This window comes from Mus caroli, unplaced genomic scaffold (genome assembly GCF_978045245.1).
Source record: "Mus caroli unplaced genomic scaffold, Mus_caroli_1 scaffold_14, whole genome shotgun sequence".
NCBI lineage: Eukaryota > Metazoa > Chordata > Mammalia > Rodentia > Muridae > Mus > Mus caroli.
The window spans coordinates 71668136-71688238 of record NW_028227269.1 but is presented as its reverse complement, the minus strand read 5'-3'; the positions used below and the strand labels follow the sequence as shown (position 1 = coordinate 71688238).

Here is a 20103-nt window from a genome sequence, read left to right as displayed (position 1 = left end):
AGGCTGGCCTCTAACTCAGAAATCCGCCTGCCTCTGCCTCCTAAGTGCTGGGACTAAATGTGTGCGCCACCACTGCCTGGCGAGTTTTGGTTTTTTTAACTCACTGTTTTTCTCAGTGTGGCACATGACTCATATCCTAAACCATGCACTTGTAAGCAGATCCTTTATTTTTTTTATTAGATATTTTCTTCATTTACATTTCAAATGCTATCTCCAAAGTCCCCTATACCCTCCCCACCCCCTGTCCTGCTCCCCAACCCACCCACTCCTGCTTCCTGGTCCTGGCATTCCCCTGTACTGGGGCATATGATCTTCACAATACCAAGGGCCTCTCCTCCCACTGACGGCTGACTAGGCCATCCTCAAGCTGATCCTTTATTTCCTTACATTTTATACAAAGAACTAAGAACAAATCATATGGGCCTAAAGGGCCTAAAATTACAGCACCATAACAAAAAAATAGTCCGAAATCAAGATGTTGATTAGAGCATCTGTACTTGTCAAACTTTTATTTTCCACAACAATTTTATATTTCCATGTGAATATGTATGTCTGTGTGAATACACAGACATACATACACATACTCTAAGATAATGAATCGAACAACATTAAAATATTAATGTTAACCTAAGAAAAACATTCCATTTTTAAAAAAAACACTGTGTGCACACCTGCTAGTCTCCTATCAATTTAAGCAGGAAACCATTTCTCCTCTACATCATGAGCAATAGAAAAGTACTTATTAAAACATTAATCACAGTCCATTATATTCTGACTCACTGCCAAAAGTTCCCATTACATCACTGAAAATATCTATTAACCAAAACCTGCGTTTGACAAGTTACAGAAGTGTCATGTTTAGAACTCAGTAATGTAAAAGTCAGTTTAAAAAGAACAGTCGCAAAATTGATTTTGCAGTGGCAGCAAAAATAATTAATTTTTTCCGACATTTATTACTACAGAGTTGACTTAGCTGGTGTTTCTAATGTAAAATTCTTCAAAAATATTTTAAACTTTACCTATTATTACTAGACACATTTGCCATGAAAACATTAAATACCAATGACTAAAATGTGAAATTAAATCCCTTTAAACTGTGCTGAATATAGCAATCTAAATAAAACTATGTTCACTTGTGTAAATATGGGTCTTGTTTAGAGCCACATTTCACAGGAAATTGTCCCAAATGAAAACCATCCCTGTTTTCCATTCCCACTCTTTAGGATTTATGTTTTTACATTTAAAACTAGTTATATGGAAACCCCCACCCCTACCCCAAAAGCGGTACCTTCGAGTCAGAATAGTGACTATTTTGAGGATTTAGAACTTGGCAGAAATGCCGAGTTTGCATTTCTCTGGTTGCTTGTTTGGGAAGTGGTGACACTGGCTTCCGAGCCTAAGGCAGAACTGACCCCAAACCAGGAGGAAAGCATAAAATCCTTAATTAATTAATCACAGAGCAAAACCAAGGGGTTGGTGGGCAACTGTTACTCAGGACAGAAACCAGTTATAGCAAATGACTTCACATACTGGGGGCAAGGGGCTCAATATTGAAATCATAGGTTATTTTTCCTCCTACCTACTTATGTCTCAAAGTTTTTCAATAATGACTATACATTTCCTTCAATGGGAAAAGAAAAAAACTGAATTTATTTCAATGTCTTATGATTACAAGAGAACTATAAAAAGCTTACTTGTCCTGAAACATAGTGCTCACTGCTTCCTTCAAATCCATACTTTCAAACATCTATATCCAAAAATAGGAGTGACAATTCCCCATAGCTCATACAAAATTAAGAATTTCTAGTGTTTCCATTTATGTTTTTATTAATGTTTCTTGCATTTCCTTTACTTAGAAAAGTCATGGTAGAAGGATTTAAAGAAATTTAAAAAATGAATTATATCTTAGTTAATAAGGAGACAGAAAAAGAAACAGACCAAGTTGAAAATCACAGACCATGATGCACATAAATTCCCTGAGTACTTTAGTCAAGAGCCTGTGTGTTTTATATTTGGATTAAAAGCATCACCAAAAGACACATATCTAATCACCTCCCACCAACTCACTCTCTCGGTTCCTTGTTTAGTTTTCTTTAGTCTCTTTAAATGGAAATGCATTTCTACATGCCTAATTTTAAAAAGATTCTTTATCCTTGAAAGTGTTTCTTAAAACACTATGAATATTTCAAGATACAGAAAAAATGGACAACGAAATCCCAGTTTGTGATCCTAATCTTTCAATTAGGAAATGAAGACTCTATGAATGACTGTACACTCTGTGGTCAATTTAACCTAGTAACAGACATAATTCAAAGACTCAAGTCTATGATTATAACTTCTGCTTTCTTTCTCTTTATGAATATACAATGCATTAAACAACAGTATAATGAAGGGATGCCAATGGTCACTCATCCCTCAATCTGAACTGATGGTAACCAAAATGTAAAAGAAACAAACACAAGTATTTGGTGGCCAAAAATACTTAAATAAATTAATCAGCTAACTAATAAAGACAAAGCCTAGAATAGGAAAATAAGTGGTGGTAAAGTGTTGTACAACCACAACGAGCTGAGCTGGAACTGCCAGCATTCATGTACATGATGGCACACATCCACCACTTGGGAGGCAGAGTCAAGAAGATACACAGTGCAAGCTGGTTGAGCTCAATCAGTGAGTTCCAGGCGTGGTGAGAGACTCTGCCTCAAAAGATAAGGTGAAGTATCACTGGGAAAGACAGACTAACCTCTGGCCTCCACACAGAGACATGAGCACACAACACACACGCACACACAATTCCAAGGAATATAGATACTGTACCACCAAGAAATCAGAGAATGACTCCCACTCCCTGAAGCTGGAGAGGAGGAGGAGGTGAGAATAACTTCACAGTAGAGAAAATCCTCAGCCTGCTGATCAAGGTTGACACCAAACGTAATGATGTCCTATTGACAATATATACGCCCCCCTTTTGATTTTCCTTGAGACGGGGTCTGAATATGTAGCTCTGGGTGTCCTGGAAATCACAGAGATCTGTCTGCTTCTGCCTCCCAAAGGCTAGGATTAAAGGTGTGTGCCTCAACACCCAGAGAACTCTGTGTGTATGTGTGTGTGTGCGTGCGTGCGTGCGTGCATATATATATATATATATATATATATATATATATATATATATATATATACTTGATGTGAGAAAAATGCTAACTGATTTCTATGGTATGCCTCATGAACATGTATACTCTGACCTCACTATGAAAGGTAAAGCAGATAAATGCCTATAAATGGACATTCTGCAAAATACAGGCATGCTATACTCCAGATAGTCAGGGTCATCAGGCATATGTAACTCTAAAGCATTGTCAAAGCCAAGAAGGTCCCAGGAGAAAGGCTACTATATGTATTGCAGGACCTTCGAAAAGAACCTGGAGCAGAAGAAAAATATTAGGTAAAACTAAGGAAATCTAAAGGAAGTAGAAATTTTAGTTAACAATAACGGTAATTCTAACAAATATACTATACCAATGCTAGCTGTTAGTGGGAAATGATGTAGGCTATGTGTATGCTCTCAATATTAACTTTAAAACTCCAAAGCTGCTCTAATGTAATCACTCTGGGAAGGTGGGAAAAGACAGTCTCATGTTCTGGCCCAAGCTAGCATCTGACTCATTCTACACTAATTCCTTCTATTTCTGCCTCCTGGGATGCCAGGCATGAACCACCCACACCTATAAAAGGCCTGTGTTTATTGTTTAATTCTAGCAGATTTTTTGTAGTAGTTTGCATAACTATATGAAGAAGCTGAACAAACAAACCTACCCTCCCCCAACTAGAGGACTGCTGTCATATTCAGACTTACTATAAAACCAAAGTATTCAGTACACTATAATTCCAGTGTCGTCAGCAAATAAAGATGTGTGTGTGTGTGTGTGTGTGTGTGTGTGTGTAGTCAGCTCACTTCTCATTACGGCACAGATGTGCTTCAGTTCCACCATACAAATCTCCTCAATATCCTTATACCACTGAAAGGAGCCAGAGCTAACTCTCACCAATAAAAAACAAACTGCAAAAGAACCACAGACCTAATGATATTACACCCAAGACAACAATAAAGTGTCTCAAAGAAAACCCATGAGAAATTATTTTGACTTTGATTCAGGGAAAAATTTCATAGATAGAACACCTAAAGCATAAGTCATAAAAGGGAAAAAACTGCGGAAAATGGACTCAACAAAAAAGAAAATTCATACTATTTTAAGAACACTTAGGAATTGAAAGGATAAGCCATAGACTGAGAAGGTACGTTTGCCAATCATATCAGGCATATTAAATGTAGAATAGACAAAAAAAAACCCCAAAACCCACCCAACAAAAAAATGAACAAAAGATCTGAGCAAACACTTCATCAGAGAGAAAACAAAAACAAAAACAAGAAAAGCAGCAAAGCAAATGAAGAGATCCACTCAACCTACATGTCAGTGCCACCAGTCATCAGAGAAACAAACCTTTAAACACGGTACCATCACCCACCTATGAAAATAGCTAAAATTTTGAAAAGACTTGACTGCAACAAGTGCCAATGAATGAGGTCACTGGACCTGGAAGACTACAAAGGGGAGAATGAACATAAAATGATGTAACCCCTTTGGAAAACGGCTGTGAGTGTCTTAAGAACTTAAATAAGGGGGAGAGAGAAATCCGGCCTACATAGGGCCACAAGCCTCATCCGGTCAGAAAAGCACCGGGGCAGCTGGGGCGCAGGATGAAAGAACCTCTGGTGGAATCACCATGCCGGACCTAAAGCTCTACTACAGAGCAATTGTGATAAAAACTGCATGGTACTGGTATAGTGACAGACAAATAGACCAATGGAATAGAATTGAAGACCCAGAAATGAACCCACACACCTATGGTCACTTGATCTTCGACAAGGGAGCTAAAAACATCCAGTGGAAGAAAGACAGCATTTTCAACAAATGGTGCTGGCACAACTGGTTGTTAACATGTAGAAGAATGCGAATCGATCCATTCCTATCTCCTTGTACTAAGATCAAGTCTAAGTGGATCAAGGAACTTCACATAAAACCAGAGACACTGAAACTTATAGAGGAGAAAGTGGGGAAAAGCCTTGAAGATATGGGCACAGGGGAAAAATTCCTGAATAGAACAGTAATGGCTTGTGCTGTAAGATCGAGAATTGACAAGTGGGACCTCATGAAACTACAAAGCTTCTGCAAGGCTAAAGACACCATCAATAAGACAAAAAAACCACCAACAGATTGGGAAAGGATCTTCACCTATCCTAAATCAGATAAGGGACTAATATCCAATATATATAAAGAACTCAAGAAGGTGGACTCCAGAAAGTCAAATAACCCCATTAAAAAATGGGGCTCAGAACTGAACAAAGAATTCTCACCTGAGGAATACCAAATGGCAGAGAAACACCTGAAAAAATGTTCAACATCCTTAATCATCAGGGAAATGCAAATCAAAACAACCCTGAGATTCCACCTCACACCAGTCAGAATGGCTAAGATCAAAAATTCAGGTGACAGCAGATGCTGGCGAGGATGTGGAGAAAGAGGAACACTCCTCCATTGTTGGTGGGATTGCAAGCTTGTACAACCACTCTGGAAATCAGTCTGGCGGTTCCTCAGAAAATTGGACATAGTACTACTGGAGGATCCAGCAATACCTCTCCTGGGCATATATCCAGAAGATGTCCCAACCGGTAAAAAGGACACATGCTCCACTATGTTCATAGCAGCCCTATTTATAATAGCCAGAAGCTGGAAAGAACCCAGATGTCCCTCAACAGAGGAATGGATACAGAAATTATGGTACATTTACACAATGGAGTACTACTCAGCTATTAAAAAGAATGAATTTATGAAATTCCTAGCCAAATGGATGGACCTGGAGGGCATCATCTTGAGTGAAATCACACAATCACAAAAGAACTCACACAATATGTATTCACTGATAAGTGGATATTAGCCCAAAACTTAGGATACCCAAGATATAAGATACAATTTGCTAAACGCATGAAACTCAAGAAGAATGAAGACCAAAGTGTGGACACTGTGCACCTTCTTAGAATTGGGAACAAAACACCCAGGGAAGGAGTTACAGAGACAAAGTTCGTAGCTGTGATGAAAGGATGGACCATTTAGAGACTGCCGTATCCAGGGATCCATCCCATAATCAGCTTCTAAACGCTGACACCATTGCATACACTAGCAAGATTTTGCTGAAAGGACCCAAATATAGCTGTCTCTTGTGAGACGATGCCGGGGCCTAGCAAACACAGGAGTGGATGTTCACAGTCAGCTATTGGATGTATCACAGGGCTCCCAATGGAGAAGCTAGAGAAAGTACCCAAGGAGCTAAAGGGATCTGCAACCCTATTGTTGGAACAACATGATGTACTAACCAGAACCCCGGAGCTCTTGTCTCTAGCTGCATATGTATCGAAAGATGGCCTAGTCGGCCATCAATGGAAAGAGAGGCCCATTGGACTTGCAAACTTTATATGCCCCAATATAGGGGAATGCCAGGGCCAAAAGAATGGGAATGGGTGGGTAGGGAAGTGGGGGGCGCTATGGGGGACTTTTGGGATAGCATTGGAAATGTAATTGAGGAAAATATGTAATAAAAATATTAAAAAAAATAAAGAACTTAAATAAATAGGTATAAATGACAAAATTCTTTTACTCTTAGGTATTCAGTCCAAAGTAAAGAAAGCAAATATGCATATTCTGATAGAAATATTCCTATAAGACTTATTTAAAAGACCAGAGAAATTTGGAAACAACTCAAATCCTCATCACCAGGTGAGGGGACAAGCTGTGGTCCATACAAACAATGGGAAGCTACTCTGCAATACAAACTAATGAATCACTGATGAAGGTCACTATGCTGACTCAAACAAGTCAGACTAAAACAAAAGCATCTATTATTTATTTTATCTATACAATGCTAGAGGTGTAAAGGAATGTACAATTCAGAAAGCACAGTGGTGGGTTTCCTGGTGGGAAACTGAGAGGTCAGACGGAAAAAAATCACAAGTCAGAGCAGGAAACTTTCCAAGTCTACAGATCGCTTGTTCTCCTGGTTATGCTGACAAAAGCTCACCATCCCTATCCTTTAATCACACGGGTAAAGATAAGATATGATATGATATGATATGATATGATATGATAGGTTATGTTATGCTATGTTATGTTATGTTTTGTAAAGCTACTCAAAACTGTCTCAAAGAAAATCATTCTATCTTGAACTCACATGTAGGTTGAGTGGATCTTTTCATTTACATAAGGAAACATTATGACGTCCTTGTAACTTGATTTTTACTATAGATTGAACATGCTTTATCATCTTAGAAATTGATTCAATTATTTCTCACAATGCTAAAAAAAAAAAAAGACGGCAAAACAATAAGGATCACAATGTGATAGACTCACTTGAAAGATTACGCAATAGTTAAATGAATCACAACGACTATACCAATTCTCAGTTTCCTTAAAAAATTATAGTCCAGTTATGCACAACTTCACTAAGGTGGTATAAATACATTAAAGCATACTACATTCAGTCTCACTTAAGCTTTCAGAAAATATACTTAACTCGGAACCTTGTTCTCAGCTCATGATGGTAGAGAAGAACAATGCCAAGGAAGACACTTCACTATTTATAAGTAAGCCACACACACAAAGGGGTGAGGGGAGTCTGTTATAACAGCTATAGTTATAGGAATAACAAGAATCATGTAAGTAAACACCTCAGATAGATTCACCCAGGCGAATCTTCTCAAGCTAAAAATGTAGTTAATTACTAATAATGTGTGTTGTATATGCATGTCTATGCACATGTTTATGGATGCATTTAACTGTATGTGCGCATGTGGAGGTCAAAAGTCAACACTAGGGACCTTGTTCTACCATTCACCACCATATTTTTTTTCCAGGAAAGGTAAATCTCTATTTTAACATAACAGTGTGTACACTCTTACAAGAGGGCAACACACAGTATTTTGCTATAACAAATTTTGTTTTAGGTCACTGTGGTAATAAAATCATAACAGCTTTAAGCTTTGATTCAGATAATATTTAGATATGAGTTTATACTGCAGATAGATAGATAGATAGATAGATAGATAGATAGATAATAGACTGATAGGCTGACATACACCCATACATTTAGCTCATCTAATTGCTTTACCAAGTTATTTATATGACTCTAAGTATTACTCTGCTTAACACTTAAAGTTATATAAAAAACAAAACCCATTTTGATATATAAAAGAATGCTAGAATAAATGTTTAGCTACTGTAACTACAAAGTGAGCCTCCCTCCCTTAGCGTAGTTGTGATGTTTAATGCCTGCATATCTATTAAGTCATTACAGCATTTCCTGACACACAAAAGGAGCTTGTTAACTTGGATTCTGTATGGTTGAAGTATTTCTCAAATATGCCTTCTTTTTATTTTATTTGCTATTTAAAACAAATTTTAATTTAAATATATTTTGATCATATTCTTCCCCTCACCCAAGTTCTTCCAGGTCCTCTTCCCCTCCCTATCTACCCAAGTTAAGATCTTTCACGAAAAATGAACATGAACACAATACTACAAAACCCCCCAGAATGAAGAAAACAAATTAAAATATCCCCCCCAAACCAAAACAACAACAACAAAAATCCATGCTGTACCAAATAAAAGGACACACAAGAAACTGTCTCTCAATGACCTGAACGTCACTGCTTGGCTAGGCCGCCTGCCCAGTGACCACCACAGTTCAGGATGGATGTTATTCCACAAAAATTGGGAACAAGAAGGGCAATCGTATACCCTGTTAAAGGAATATATATCAACATTTACCGTAAGAACTTGATATCATGTCTAGATACTATAAGCAAGTGTATGTACATGCAGAATTCTGGACTAAAGAAAACCATATGAAAATGAACAATTAACTGGACTGGTCCTTTTAACTGATGCTCATGAACCTAAATATGAGTCTCTTATGATTATAGAGAAGATGGCAGTCATCTCTTGAGACATATTAAAAGCAATTTATAATTTACAATGTACCAAATTTTGATATCACAAAAGGAGTAAAAGATAATATTAAATGCTAGACATTATTATTTGTATATTTGGAATTCTGGTTTCATACCACATCTTGACACAGAAATGCAAAAAAAAAAAAAAAAAAAAAAAAAGAGGGAAAAAAAAGCCAGGTACAATAAAAAACTCAAAATCTTTAAGATATAAAGATATATCTGAAATCTGTACTTAGCCTACACAGGATACAATATTCATTTTCTGTGTGACTATCAATCGTTTGGCTGGAGTCAAAGGGTATTATCAATTTTGGTTATACACATAACAAATAAGAACATACGGAATAACAATCTGGATGTGCCATTTAAACCCTTGTTAATTTAGCTGACAAATATGGTCTTTCACTCTTCACTTATTCATAAAATAACTTTAAAAATAAAACAGTGTTCATTAGACACATATGGTAGGGAGAGCTATTTTTCCCATTGAAATGGGCATCCCATGGAGTACTGTAAGGTCAGTTACAGTCCAATGACAGTGGAAAGTGAGAGGCTCCTCTGTTTGCTGGAGGCTATGCCGACCTGTACTCATATGCAGACCCCTGGACATAAAAACAACCATTGTTATTTTAGGCCAGAATATTAAGAGGCATTTTCTTCTGTTTTGTTCCCTGGTATTTTCTCGGCACCCAAAAGTCTAACTGTCCCACAGTAAATACACCATAAAGACCTGCTGAGCGATAGGCACATGAGAAACAAAACAACGATATTACTAAAAATTCAGTTTCTTAAAACCCTGAAAAGACTAAAAAGTTTCATTTTTCAATGGAGACAACCTTATATACGGTCTATAGGGTCTAACAAATTGTAGAGTGAATTGGGAAGAATAAATAGCCAAATTCCAACAGTAAACTGACCTTGCTCTTTGGAGTCCTATTAAAAAAAATAAAGCCAACTGTATATCACTGTGACAATTTATTAAACTTGGAGCTGCTTTTCTGAGATTAAATTTTAGAATATATCTCATTACATATTTTAATTAGTATTATGATTTAATATTGTTAAAGTCTTAACTACAAACTCTGACTCTGAGACAGACTGCATAATTACATTTCCTCAGTGACCTGCAGTCTCGTGAGCATTTACTCTAGACTAAACAGCTTCATTCAGCTGCCCTGCGTCTGACTGGTGATGAAAGACGCTTGTTTGACAACTGCTTCAAGCGGAAACATATTTTTCCATGATTGCATAAAAAGAGACTTAAAGCATACCAGACTACAGCCAGAGCAGCAGCTAGAGCACAAGGTTCACGCTGATTTCTAAGCTGACTTTTAATTCAAATACCAACAAAAACAGAAATGAGTGAGTGAAACAGGAGGGGGGGAGAGAGAATGAGAGAGAGACAGAGAGAAAACACGAGAGAGAGTGCCCAAGCTAGCTTAGAAATACTTCAACAATTATAACCAAGTATAGTATAAATTATGTTAATACATATAAAAACTGTAATTTGTGATGTTTGTGTTTGCCTAGGGTTTTTTCTTTGCTTTTAAGATGCTAAACTCTGTAAAACTACTATATTAACTTAAATGACTAGCATAAGAAGTAAACATAAAACACTGTTTGTCTATTGTTGAGCAAGCAAGTCACATATTACTTTCAACAGGCAAAGCCCTTTGACCAAAGTATACATAGCAAGCCATACTCTCCCTTGCAGAATTTCAAATATAATCAACAGTTAAAATTCTTTTTTTTTCTAGGAAAAAGCACAGTGACAGTGATGGCAGATGACACAAACAGTCACTGCTGTGATGTGGCTGTGGCTGCGCATGCTATGCATTTGTCAACACTCATGGCAACGTAGATGTGAAGCAGGAATGTGTACATTATTCTTTAATGAAGCTGCTAAATAACATCTTATTTTACGTGATACTGTTTTAAGGCATTATAGATTGCCATCAACTATTTCATTAACAGAAACCTGAACTAATCCATTTAAAACAAATTTAAGAACTGAGATTCAGCCTTTCAAAAATACTACTTTAAACAACAATCTAGAAAAACATAAAGAAGCAGGCGTACACGCACACAATGTGTGAACACATAATGATAATAAGATGTTTTTTCAAGAAGATATATACATGGCTGCTAAATACTTAAAGATACTCAACATCACTAGTCACCTAGGAAATGCCCACTGCTCAACTACAATGAGTGGCCATCTACATATATTAATACAGTTACCATTTAGCAGAGTGTTGGTAGAGAAATAAGAAAAAATGGAATGCTGGTACTCTATTCCTACTTAGGGAAAACAATTCAGCTTTGTTGGAGAACAGTGTGGAGGTTCCTTATACAAAACTAAAACTGAACTATCCAGTGACCCTGCAACCTTACTTTGGATCTCTATCTAAAAGCAGTAAAAGCAGGTCCCTGTTTGTGAACACCCTACTGCAACACCCAGCCTCATAGCCAAACTATTCTTCATAACCAAGAGATAGATACCATTCATATGTCCACAGAGAGCTGAATGGAGGAATAATAGTGGTATGAACATACTGCATGCCGTTATTTAACCTGAAATGGTCTGTTACACTCTTCAACAGGACTCACATTTGAGGATATGATGCTATGTGATAGGAGCTTAGTTCTACTGCCTAGTTTACAGCATTCACTAAAGAGAGATCCTATGTGGTTCCATTTTATGAGACATTTAGAGTTGTCAGATCTAGGAGACAAAAAGGCACGGGGAAGGAAGGAGAATTAAGATGTCATATCTAATAGAGTTTCTGTATTACAAAAGAAAAAGTTCTAGAGATAGTACAGATAATGGGTTACACAACAATATGAAATGACTTAATAACACTAAATTGTCTAATCAACTTCATAAAATAGCCTACTGTATGTGTCTGTTACCTCACCTAAAGAAACAGGTCATTTAGAGGGTCTAACATATGAAACCAGAGGTATAGGATCAAAACAGAACATATGGAAGAAGAACTATGTGAAGAGATAATAGTTAGGGTCATTGCAAAATTAGAACAATAAAATGCAGATCAAACAAACTCAAACTCTTAACATTTAATGCACTTTAATATTTTCAATTGAGTTCTTCACACTATGTACGTTGTAAGTGCTCAGTAGAAAGTGACCAGTGGTAATCACAGGGGTCAGTATTGATCTACATATAGCATTTATAGCATTATAGAAATTTCTATTGCCTAGTTAACAATAGTTAAACTTTTACCATTACATTACATTTTAAAATAAGATTTGTTTTATGAATCTCATGTGCATGTGTGTGTACAAGTATGTATGTACATATATCACTTGTGTTCAGAACCTGTAGATACCAGATCTATAGGTGGGCGGCTAACAATCCAAAGTGGGTGCTGGGAACCAAATAAGGGTCCTCTGCAAGAGCAACAAGTGCTCTAACTGCTGAGTCAGTTCTTTAGGCCACACAGTTAACCCATGATGTCATTAAGATTATATCTATTTATAGTATATTATATTGTCAGGCTATTTTCTATTTTTTCTATTTCTTATTTTTTCTTTTCCTACCTTTTATTAAGCATTTACTTTTTCAATTTTCATGTATGGGGCACATGGGTGTGTGTGTGTGTGTGTGTGTGTGTGTGTGTGTGTGTGTGGTGTGTCAATGCTGCTTGCATGTGGGTGTTCATATATGTGGAGGTCAAATGTTGATGTTAAAAATCATCCTCTCTCATTCCTCCACTGTATTCAGCGAGGCAGGCTCTCATCATGAGATCAACTCCAGAGCTTGCCAATATAGCTGGTCCCATTAATCAGCTTGCTCAGGGATCCCTTATCTCTAGCAGCTGAGCCTAGCATTATCACACCCACCCGTATTTATGAGGCGTCTAGGAGTCCGACCTCTAGACCTCATGCACAGGAAGCAAGATCTCTAACTGTTGAGCCACCTTCTTTGCTCTAACTACAGTGCCTATGAACTTACTGATACTCCGGTTAGGTTGAACAGCTACTTATTCCTGTTTTGCTATAAGATGCTACAGTAGTAAACGTCTCTCTCCTTCCTGTCCTTTACCACTACTCTGAGGCCACTCGGATTGCTCAGAGACTAACAACCTGAATTCAAAGCCATGTGGTGGAAGAAGAGAACTGACTCCCCTCACCTCCACATGAGCACCATGTACCATAGTACACGGTTCATGGTTCTCTCTCTCTCTCTCTTTCAATAAATAAATATTTTTAACCCAAACCACTTTAATTTTCCATGTAATAAACCCAATAATGCACTTCTATTATTTATGATCATTTCCATGATCTCATAAATGTAGTTTTTATAACAAATTTATAAGAAAATATAAAACTCTTTAACAGAGAAGGGTTTGTTTTAAATACTTAATCTTTATTGACATTAAAGATTCTATGGAAAGATTAAAAATGATAGTTGTGGCTGATGGTAATTCAGCCAAAGTTTTTTTAAACCAACGTCTGTGCTACATATAACTTTTCTATGTCATAAAATATAGTATTCATGGGGATAGAAGGATAATACCTCAGTGAGTGAAGTGCTTGCCATACACACGTGAGTATCTGAGTGCAATCACTAGAACCAATGCAAAAGTCCAGAGTGCTACCTGCTAGTGATCCCACTGGAGAGATGATGCAGGTTAGCCTGATCAGTGAGGCCCAGGTCCCAGTGCTCTCCTATCTCAGAAGATAAAGTTGATGGCTTCTGAAGAATAGCACCCAGGGTTGACCTGTGGCCTCCACACACATGTACACACATGTGCACATGCAGCTGCACACACACACACACGCACAGACATACTCCTCCTATAATGCATGTATACCTTATGTCCTCATGCTGTAAAACAGATAGCATATAGGAAACTATAAATAAGTTTGCTGTTTTGAGGGAGTTTTAGATTCTCTATTTTGTTGGCTTCATATTTAGAGATCATAGGATTTTAAGATAACATAGAACTAAATTTTATCAATCCTTAAGAGCCCCCCAATAGTGGATGTGATGGTTTGTATTTGCTTGACCCAGGGAGTGGCACTATTTGGAGGTGTGGCCTTGTTGGAGTAGGTGTGGCTTTGTGGGAGTAGGTGTGTTATTATGGGCTATAATAACCTAAACCTAGCTGCCTGGAAGCCTTCAGATGAAGATGTAGAACTCTCAGTTCCTCCTGTACCATGCCTGCCTAGATGGCACCCTGCTCCCACCTTGATGATAAAGGACTGAACCTCTAAACCTATAAGCCAGCCCCAATTAAATGTTGTCCTTTATAAGCCTTGCCTTGCTCATGGTGTCTCTTCACAACAGTAAAACCCTAACTAAGACAGTGGATAATCAAATAATATGCCATTTTCACTTTAGGTCTACATTAGAGCCTCAGTAATCATATGTAGAATATCATCCATCATCTTCAAGGTGTGGTTTTTAGCCTGAGGACACATACAGGTTTTATTATATATTTACTATTTCTTATCTCTGCTGCTATCGTTGTTAATTTTAATTACTTGGCCTCATTTTATGTATTGTTTTTATTTCATATTATATTCTTTTGTTCAGAAACACAATTTCTGAGCCAGCCTTCTATTCAATAGTTTACACTGAAGAAAACCAGACCAAAAAACGATCCTTTACATCCAGCATCATCTGTGTCTGGACTTCTCAAGTATACATACTTCTAAACTTCATTTGCTCCAAAAAACTATCATTATTGCTCACAAATGGCATGATCAAGTTTATTTCACAAAAGGAAACATACAGTTCAACTGCTAGCCACTGGCTACATTATACCTCCTGAAAAAATGTGCCATAGCTCAACTCAGCTCATAAAAGTCTAGTTTCAGCAAAGATAGAGGACAGTGATTAAACCTATTATCTTTTATAGGAAGGTACTGAATTCATATTTTCACTGACTTGTTACTTACTAAGGTTATTAATCTTTGATTCAAAGAAGCAAGTGGTAAGCTAAAACAGCCACTTCAGGTATGTCTGCCTAAGACAGCCTCAGAAGGAGAATGCCTGCATCCAGTCCTGAGCTCAAGAGCCTGGTGAAGGCACTGAAAAGTCGATATACTAAGTAAAACTTAGAATTACGTCTTACCGACTTTTGAGAAGCAGGATTCAGTTCTGTAAGTAAAGCCCTCACAATCACGGAAAGTGCTTCTGGTGCTTACCCAAGCCGTCCTAAGAGCTCTTGCTCAGGAACTTGTGGGCCACAGGTCTCTATCTGCAGGGGCTGATACTCATAAAGAGCTTCTTCCAGCTTTTGGATTGGTGCTAATGAAATCTGTTGACCCTATAAGAGAAATAAAGAAAATACATTTTAATAATATTTTCATATTGTCATTTGTAGTCATTTTCAAGAGATGGCTACGTATTGAGGATTACCCGCTGCTCGTGCGGAGGATAGTTCAGTTCCCAGCACCCACACTGGGCAGCTCACAACTTCCTGTAACCCCAGTTCCTGAGGATCCATCGCCCTCTCCTGGTCTCTTGTGGCACTGCACTCATGCGTATTCCCACACACTGATCCATACATAGACAAATAACTAAAAATGTAAAATAAAGTCTATTAAAATTTTTAATAAAATAGCTATTAGTGTTATTATTCTACGAGTATAATGTAGTAACATCACAAACCACATTCTATAATTAATATAATTTAATTTAATGAAAGAAAATGAAATCTACCATTAAATATAAATTTTGCTTTCATCAGTATTATCACTAGAACTAAGCAAAATAGAAGTTCAGTTCAACCTTACATTTCCTACTTTCTATAAAATTTATGACAGATTTGGTAATCAGTGTTTTGTTTTGTTTTAAAGTTCTAACTAGGGAAAGGGGCTATTAAAATTACTTCTGCAAACTGCTGTCACATGTCTTTGTTCTTTACAATAAAATCAAGCCTACCAAATGAGTACTATATGTGCATATATACACATACAATATAAAAAATTTTATTTCTCTTTTCTAGTGTGTATGAAGGGAATGACAGTGTACTCACATACCTAAATAAAGTCTTTAAAAATCTCTGATAAAAACTAAATTCAATTGAACATCTAGGTATTTTTCTGAGAAGAAAGAACTACTAGGTCAGTATCCAAGAATCTTATCTGAATACAAGTATATAAAAACAAATATCACTCAGCCCATCTACATATGATTTCCAAATTGGCCTTCTAACATTTGATCCATCTTTTCAAGAAAAATACAATAAAAATAAAAAGTGGTATCTACTTAAGTTCAGACTGTGTCTTAATAATTCATATGAAGAAATACACAAGGTTTTAAGTAGGTAATGCTCAACAGGTGCGTTATGGCAAAGGGCTGGTGAAATGGCTCGGCAGATTAAGGCTCTTTCTCTCCAGGTCCAATGGCCTTTGTTCATCCTCCAGAGTACACATGGAGAAAGGAAGGAACCAGTTAATGGAGAGTTGTCCTCTGACCTCTTTATATGCACTATGGCACTCTTGTACACACATACATACATACATACATACATACATACATACATTACACACACACACACCCAATGTAACAAAAAAAATCTAATGGCTTTCTAAATGTAAGATAGTTATTGTGACATCCCTACTATAGTAATGTGATATTACTGTAAACTATCAAGAAAATTATTCAGATTAAGGAAGTTCAACTATATGATAAATATGTTACACAAAAACTAATCTGGCTGTATATCATAGGGTGCAGTATAGCTTTAAGTGATATAGAAAATCCAAAGGAGGTACGGGCACCAGCTGTACCTGAAGGGTTAACTCTGAAGCCACCAGCAGGAGAACTTAAGTGCCTGTCAGCACCCAGCAAGCAAGGGAATGTATCTGCTGAAACAGCAAGGCACACCACTGAAGACTTCACATGGTGCAGTACCTCAGTGGTGCCTCAGACATGGTTAAGCTTGCCTATCAATTTGACTGGATCTAAAATTCAACTACGCAGAAAGGCTCTAATCACACTTGTGAGGGGTTTTCTCTACTAGGTTAAAGTGGAAAGACAAACGCGCAATGCGGGCAGCACTAGCATGTGTAGAAGTAGATCCGAGGGAAAGCTTTTACTTTTTCCCTGACTGCCTTTGCATTCTCCCTGGTGAGTCCATCTACCCCATTTCCAAGTCCATTCACCCACTCTCAAGTCTACCCACCCCACTCTCCAGTCCATCCACCCAGTTCCCCTGTCCATCCCCTGCTGCCAGTGCTCTAATTACTCTTACTGTCCTTCAAGAACATCAAAACCCAGCTTCCTCTGCATTTCAATATGGACTGAAGACCAGCGGCTGTTGAGGAACACACGAGCACCCAACTGAGACTGCTGGGGCATGCACCCTGGTAGATGAACCACCTATGGCTTTCCAGCCTCTCCCATATGACAGCTATCGCAGGCCTCCTCTGACTTTTGTATGTAAGTCAAATAAATTACCTTTTAATGTATATGACTATTGACTCTGTCCCTCTAAAGAACACTGGCTAGTACACTTACAGATGTCTTAAGGAGAAAAAGAGGAAGGAAGAAAATGTCAAAGGGAGAAGTGGAGGAACCCTTTCTCTCAGCTCTCAACCAGGCGATACACAAGAGGCCATGATGGAAAGGTCCCTTCTGAGTTAGCATATCTTGGTAACCCTAGACCCTCAGTGAATCATACATACTCTCTAGAAATTCCAAGAAGTATCATGAGATCTAATACTGAAACCTGGCCAGCAGAATTACCTGTAGACCTTGGGGACAAACCACACACTGTTCAGTTTGATAGAAACCTGGTCAGAGACAGAGTCCGTAAAGGAACAGACTCAGGTTCCAAGCAGTGTGTCGGTACTATGAAGGGTGTTCACTTTTTCCACAATTACTCAGAAGCATGCCTGGACACCAGGCTACAGCAACAGAACAAGGAATTAAGAGATAAAAATAGGGAATAAAGAAGACAAAGTATCCTTATTTGCAGATACGACTTTATACATAAAAGATCCTAAAGACCCTACCAAACAACAGGATAAACACTTTAAAAGTGGCAGGATATAAAATTAACATACAAAAATCAGTAGTTTTTCTATATACCAATAACATGCCCAGAAGGAAATCAGAAAAACAACTTCACAGTTGTTTCAAAAAATAAATAAGGAAAGATCTAACAAAAAAGTGAAACAAGACTTCTATAATGAAGTATTAAAACGCTGAAGAAAAAAATGGAAGAAGACAGTAGAGAATGGAAAGACCTCCCATGGATCTCTCTCTGTCTCTCTCTGGGTCTTTGTGATCTCTGTGTGTATGTGTCTCTGTCTGCCTTTCTCTCTCTCTCTCTCTCTCTATCTCTATCTCTCTCTCTCTCTCTCTCATTCAGTATGGTTTTTTGAGACAGGACTCTCTGTGTATCCTTGGCTGCCCTGGAACTTCCTCTCTGTAGAACAGGCTGGCCTTGAACCTAGAGATCTGCCTGCCTCTACCTTCTGAGTGTTAGGACTAAAGGTGAGAATCAGTCACCATTCCCAGCTCTATCAAAATCTCAATGTCATTCTTTTTAAATTTAGTATTGTTTAAGATTTATTTTTATCTTTTAATTATGTGTTATGTTTGTGTCTGTGGTACATATAAATGCAGATGCCCTTGAAGTCCAGATAAGTGTATCAGATCCCCTGGAGCTGGAGTTCCAGGTGATTGTGAACAGCAGCCTGATATGGGTGCTGGAACCCCAATTCTGGTCCCCTGCAAGAACAGTAAGTTCCCTTCACCATTGAAGCAAATCTCTAGTCTCTCGATGCCCAGCAATAAAAATAATCTGAGTGACCACCAACTCATGAAGGAATGAACAGAATGTAGTATAGCCCTCATAAAATATGCTAATGAATGTTAAGGAATGAAGTTTGACTATGTGCTACAACATGGATGAACTACAGGACAGCATACTCTAACAGCTTTTATGTATATGAAATGTCCAGAAAGAATAAAACTGCAGAGACAAAGTGCACACTACAATTGTTACAGGCTAAGAGCACTTAGTGTGCTGTGATTCCAAATGAGTGTAAGATGCCTTCTTTTGTTTGTTTGTTTGTTTGTTTGTTTGTTTTTTTCGAGACAGGGTTTCTCTGCGTAGCCCTGGTTGTCCTGGAACTCACTCTGTAGACCAGGCTGGTCTTGAACTCAGAAATTCGCTTTCCTCTGCCTCCCAAGTGCTGGGATTAAAGGTGTGCACCACCACACCCGGCCTATAAGATGCCTTCTTAAAGTAATGAAAAATATGTTCAGTTTGACTTACAGAAATTATTGCAGCATTCTGTAAACTAATTAAAATTCACTGAATCATAAAATTAAAATAAGTTATAGCATGATAGAATTGTATTTTTTCTAGAGTTTAAAGCAGATCTGGACCAGTGCCCTGAGCAGACCTTGGGCGCGAACTCCACAACCAGTTCCATAACAGGCAGAGGAAGACCCACTCCCAGGCGCTCCAACACTCCCAGGATCACAGGATCAGAGGTTAGGAGGACACAACATCTGTCCCAACACCAGAAGTATCTAGGACCAGTGAGACCCAGGCACCCAGGAACTCCGCCAGACCAGTGGCATAGGTTCCCTCCTGTCTGAGCCAGTGCATACTCCACAGCCAGTCCCACAACACCCAGAGGAAGAACCACTCGCAGGCGCTCTAACACGCCCAAGACCACAGGATTCCAGGATCCCAGGAGCTTGGTCACACCAGGATCTCAGGGTCCCAGAGGCAGCTTGACTCCCAGGAGCTCTGACACATGCAGGTTCTCAGGATCCTAGGATCCCAGAGACAGCTGGACTCTGAGGAGTTCTGACACAGGAAAGACAGGCTCCAGTCAGATATAAATAGAGCAGGTAGCACTAGAGATAATCAGATGGCAGGAGGCAAGCATGAGGATATAAGCAACAGAAACCAAGGTTACTTGGCATCATCAGCTCCCAATTCTCCCACCATAGCAAGTCTTGGACAGACCTTCACATCAGAAAAGCAAGATTCAGACCTAAAATCACTGCTCATGATAATGATAGAGGAATTTAAGAAGGA

General features: G+C 38.2%; 1 protein-coding gene across 1 annotated transcript in view; it reads right to left on the bottom strand.

Annotated features, from left to right (window-relative positions):
• Positions 1-20103, bottom strand: part of Mnat1 (MNAT1 component of CDK activating kinase) — a 145031-nt gene that overhangs the window by 35966 nt on the left and 88962 nt on the right. Inside the window, exon 7 of the mRNA XM_085830458.1 lies at positions 15239-15351. Within this exon, the coding sequence (XP_085686584.1) occupies positions 15239-15351 (113 nt within the window). The remainder of the gene's footprint in view (positions 1-15238; positions 15352-20103) is intronic.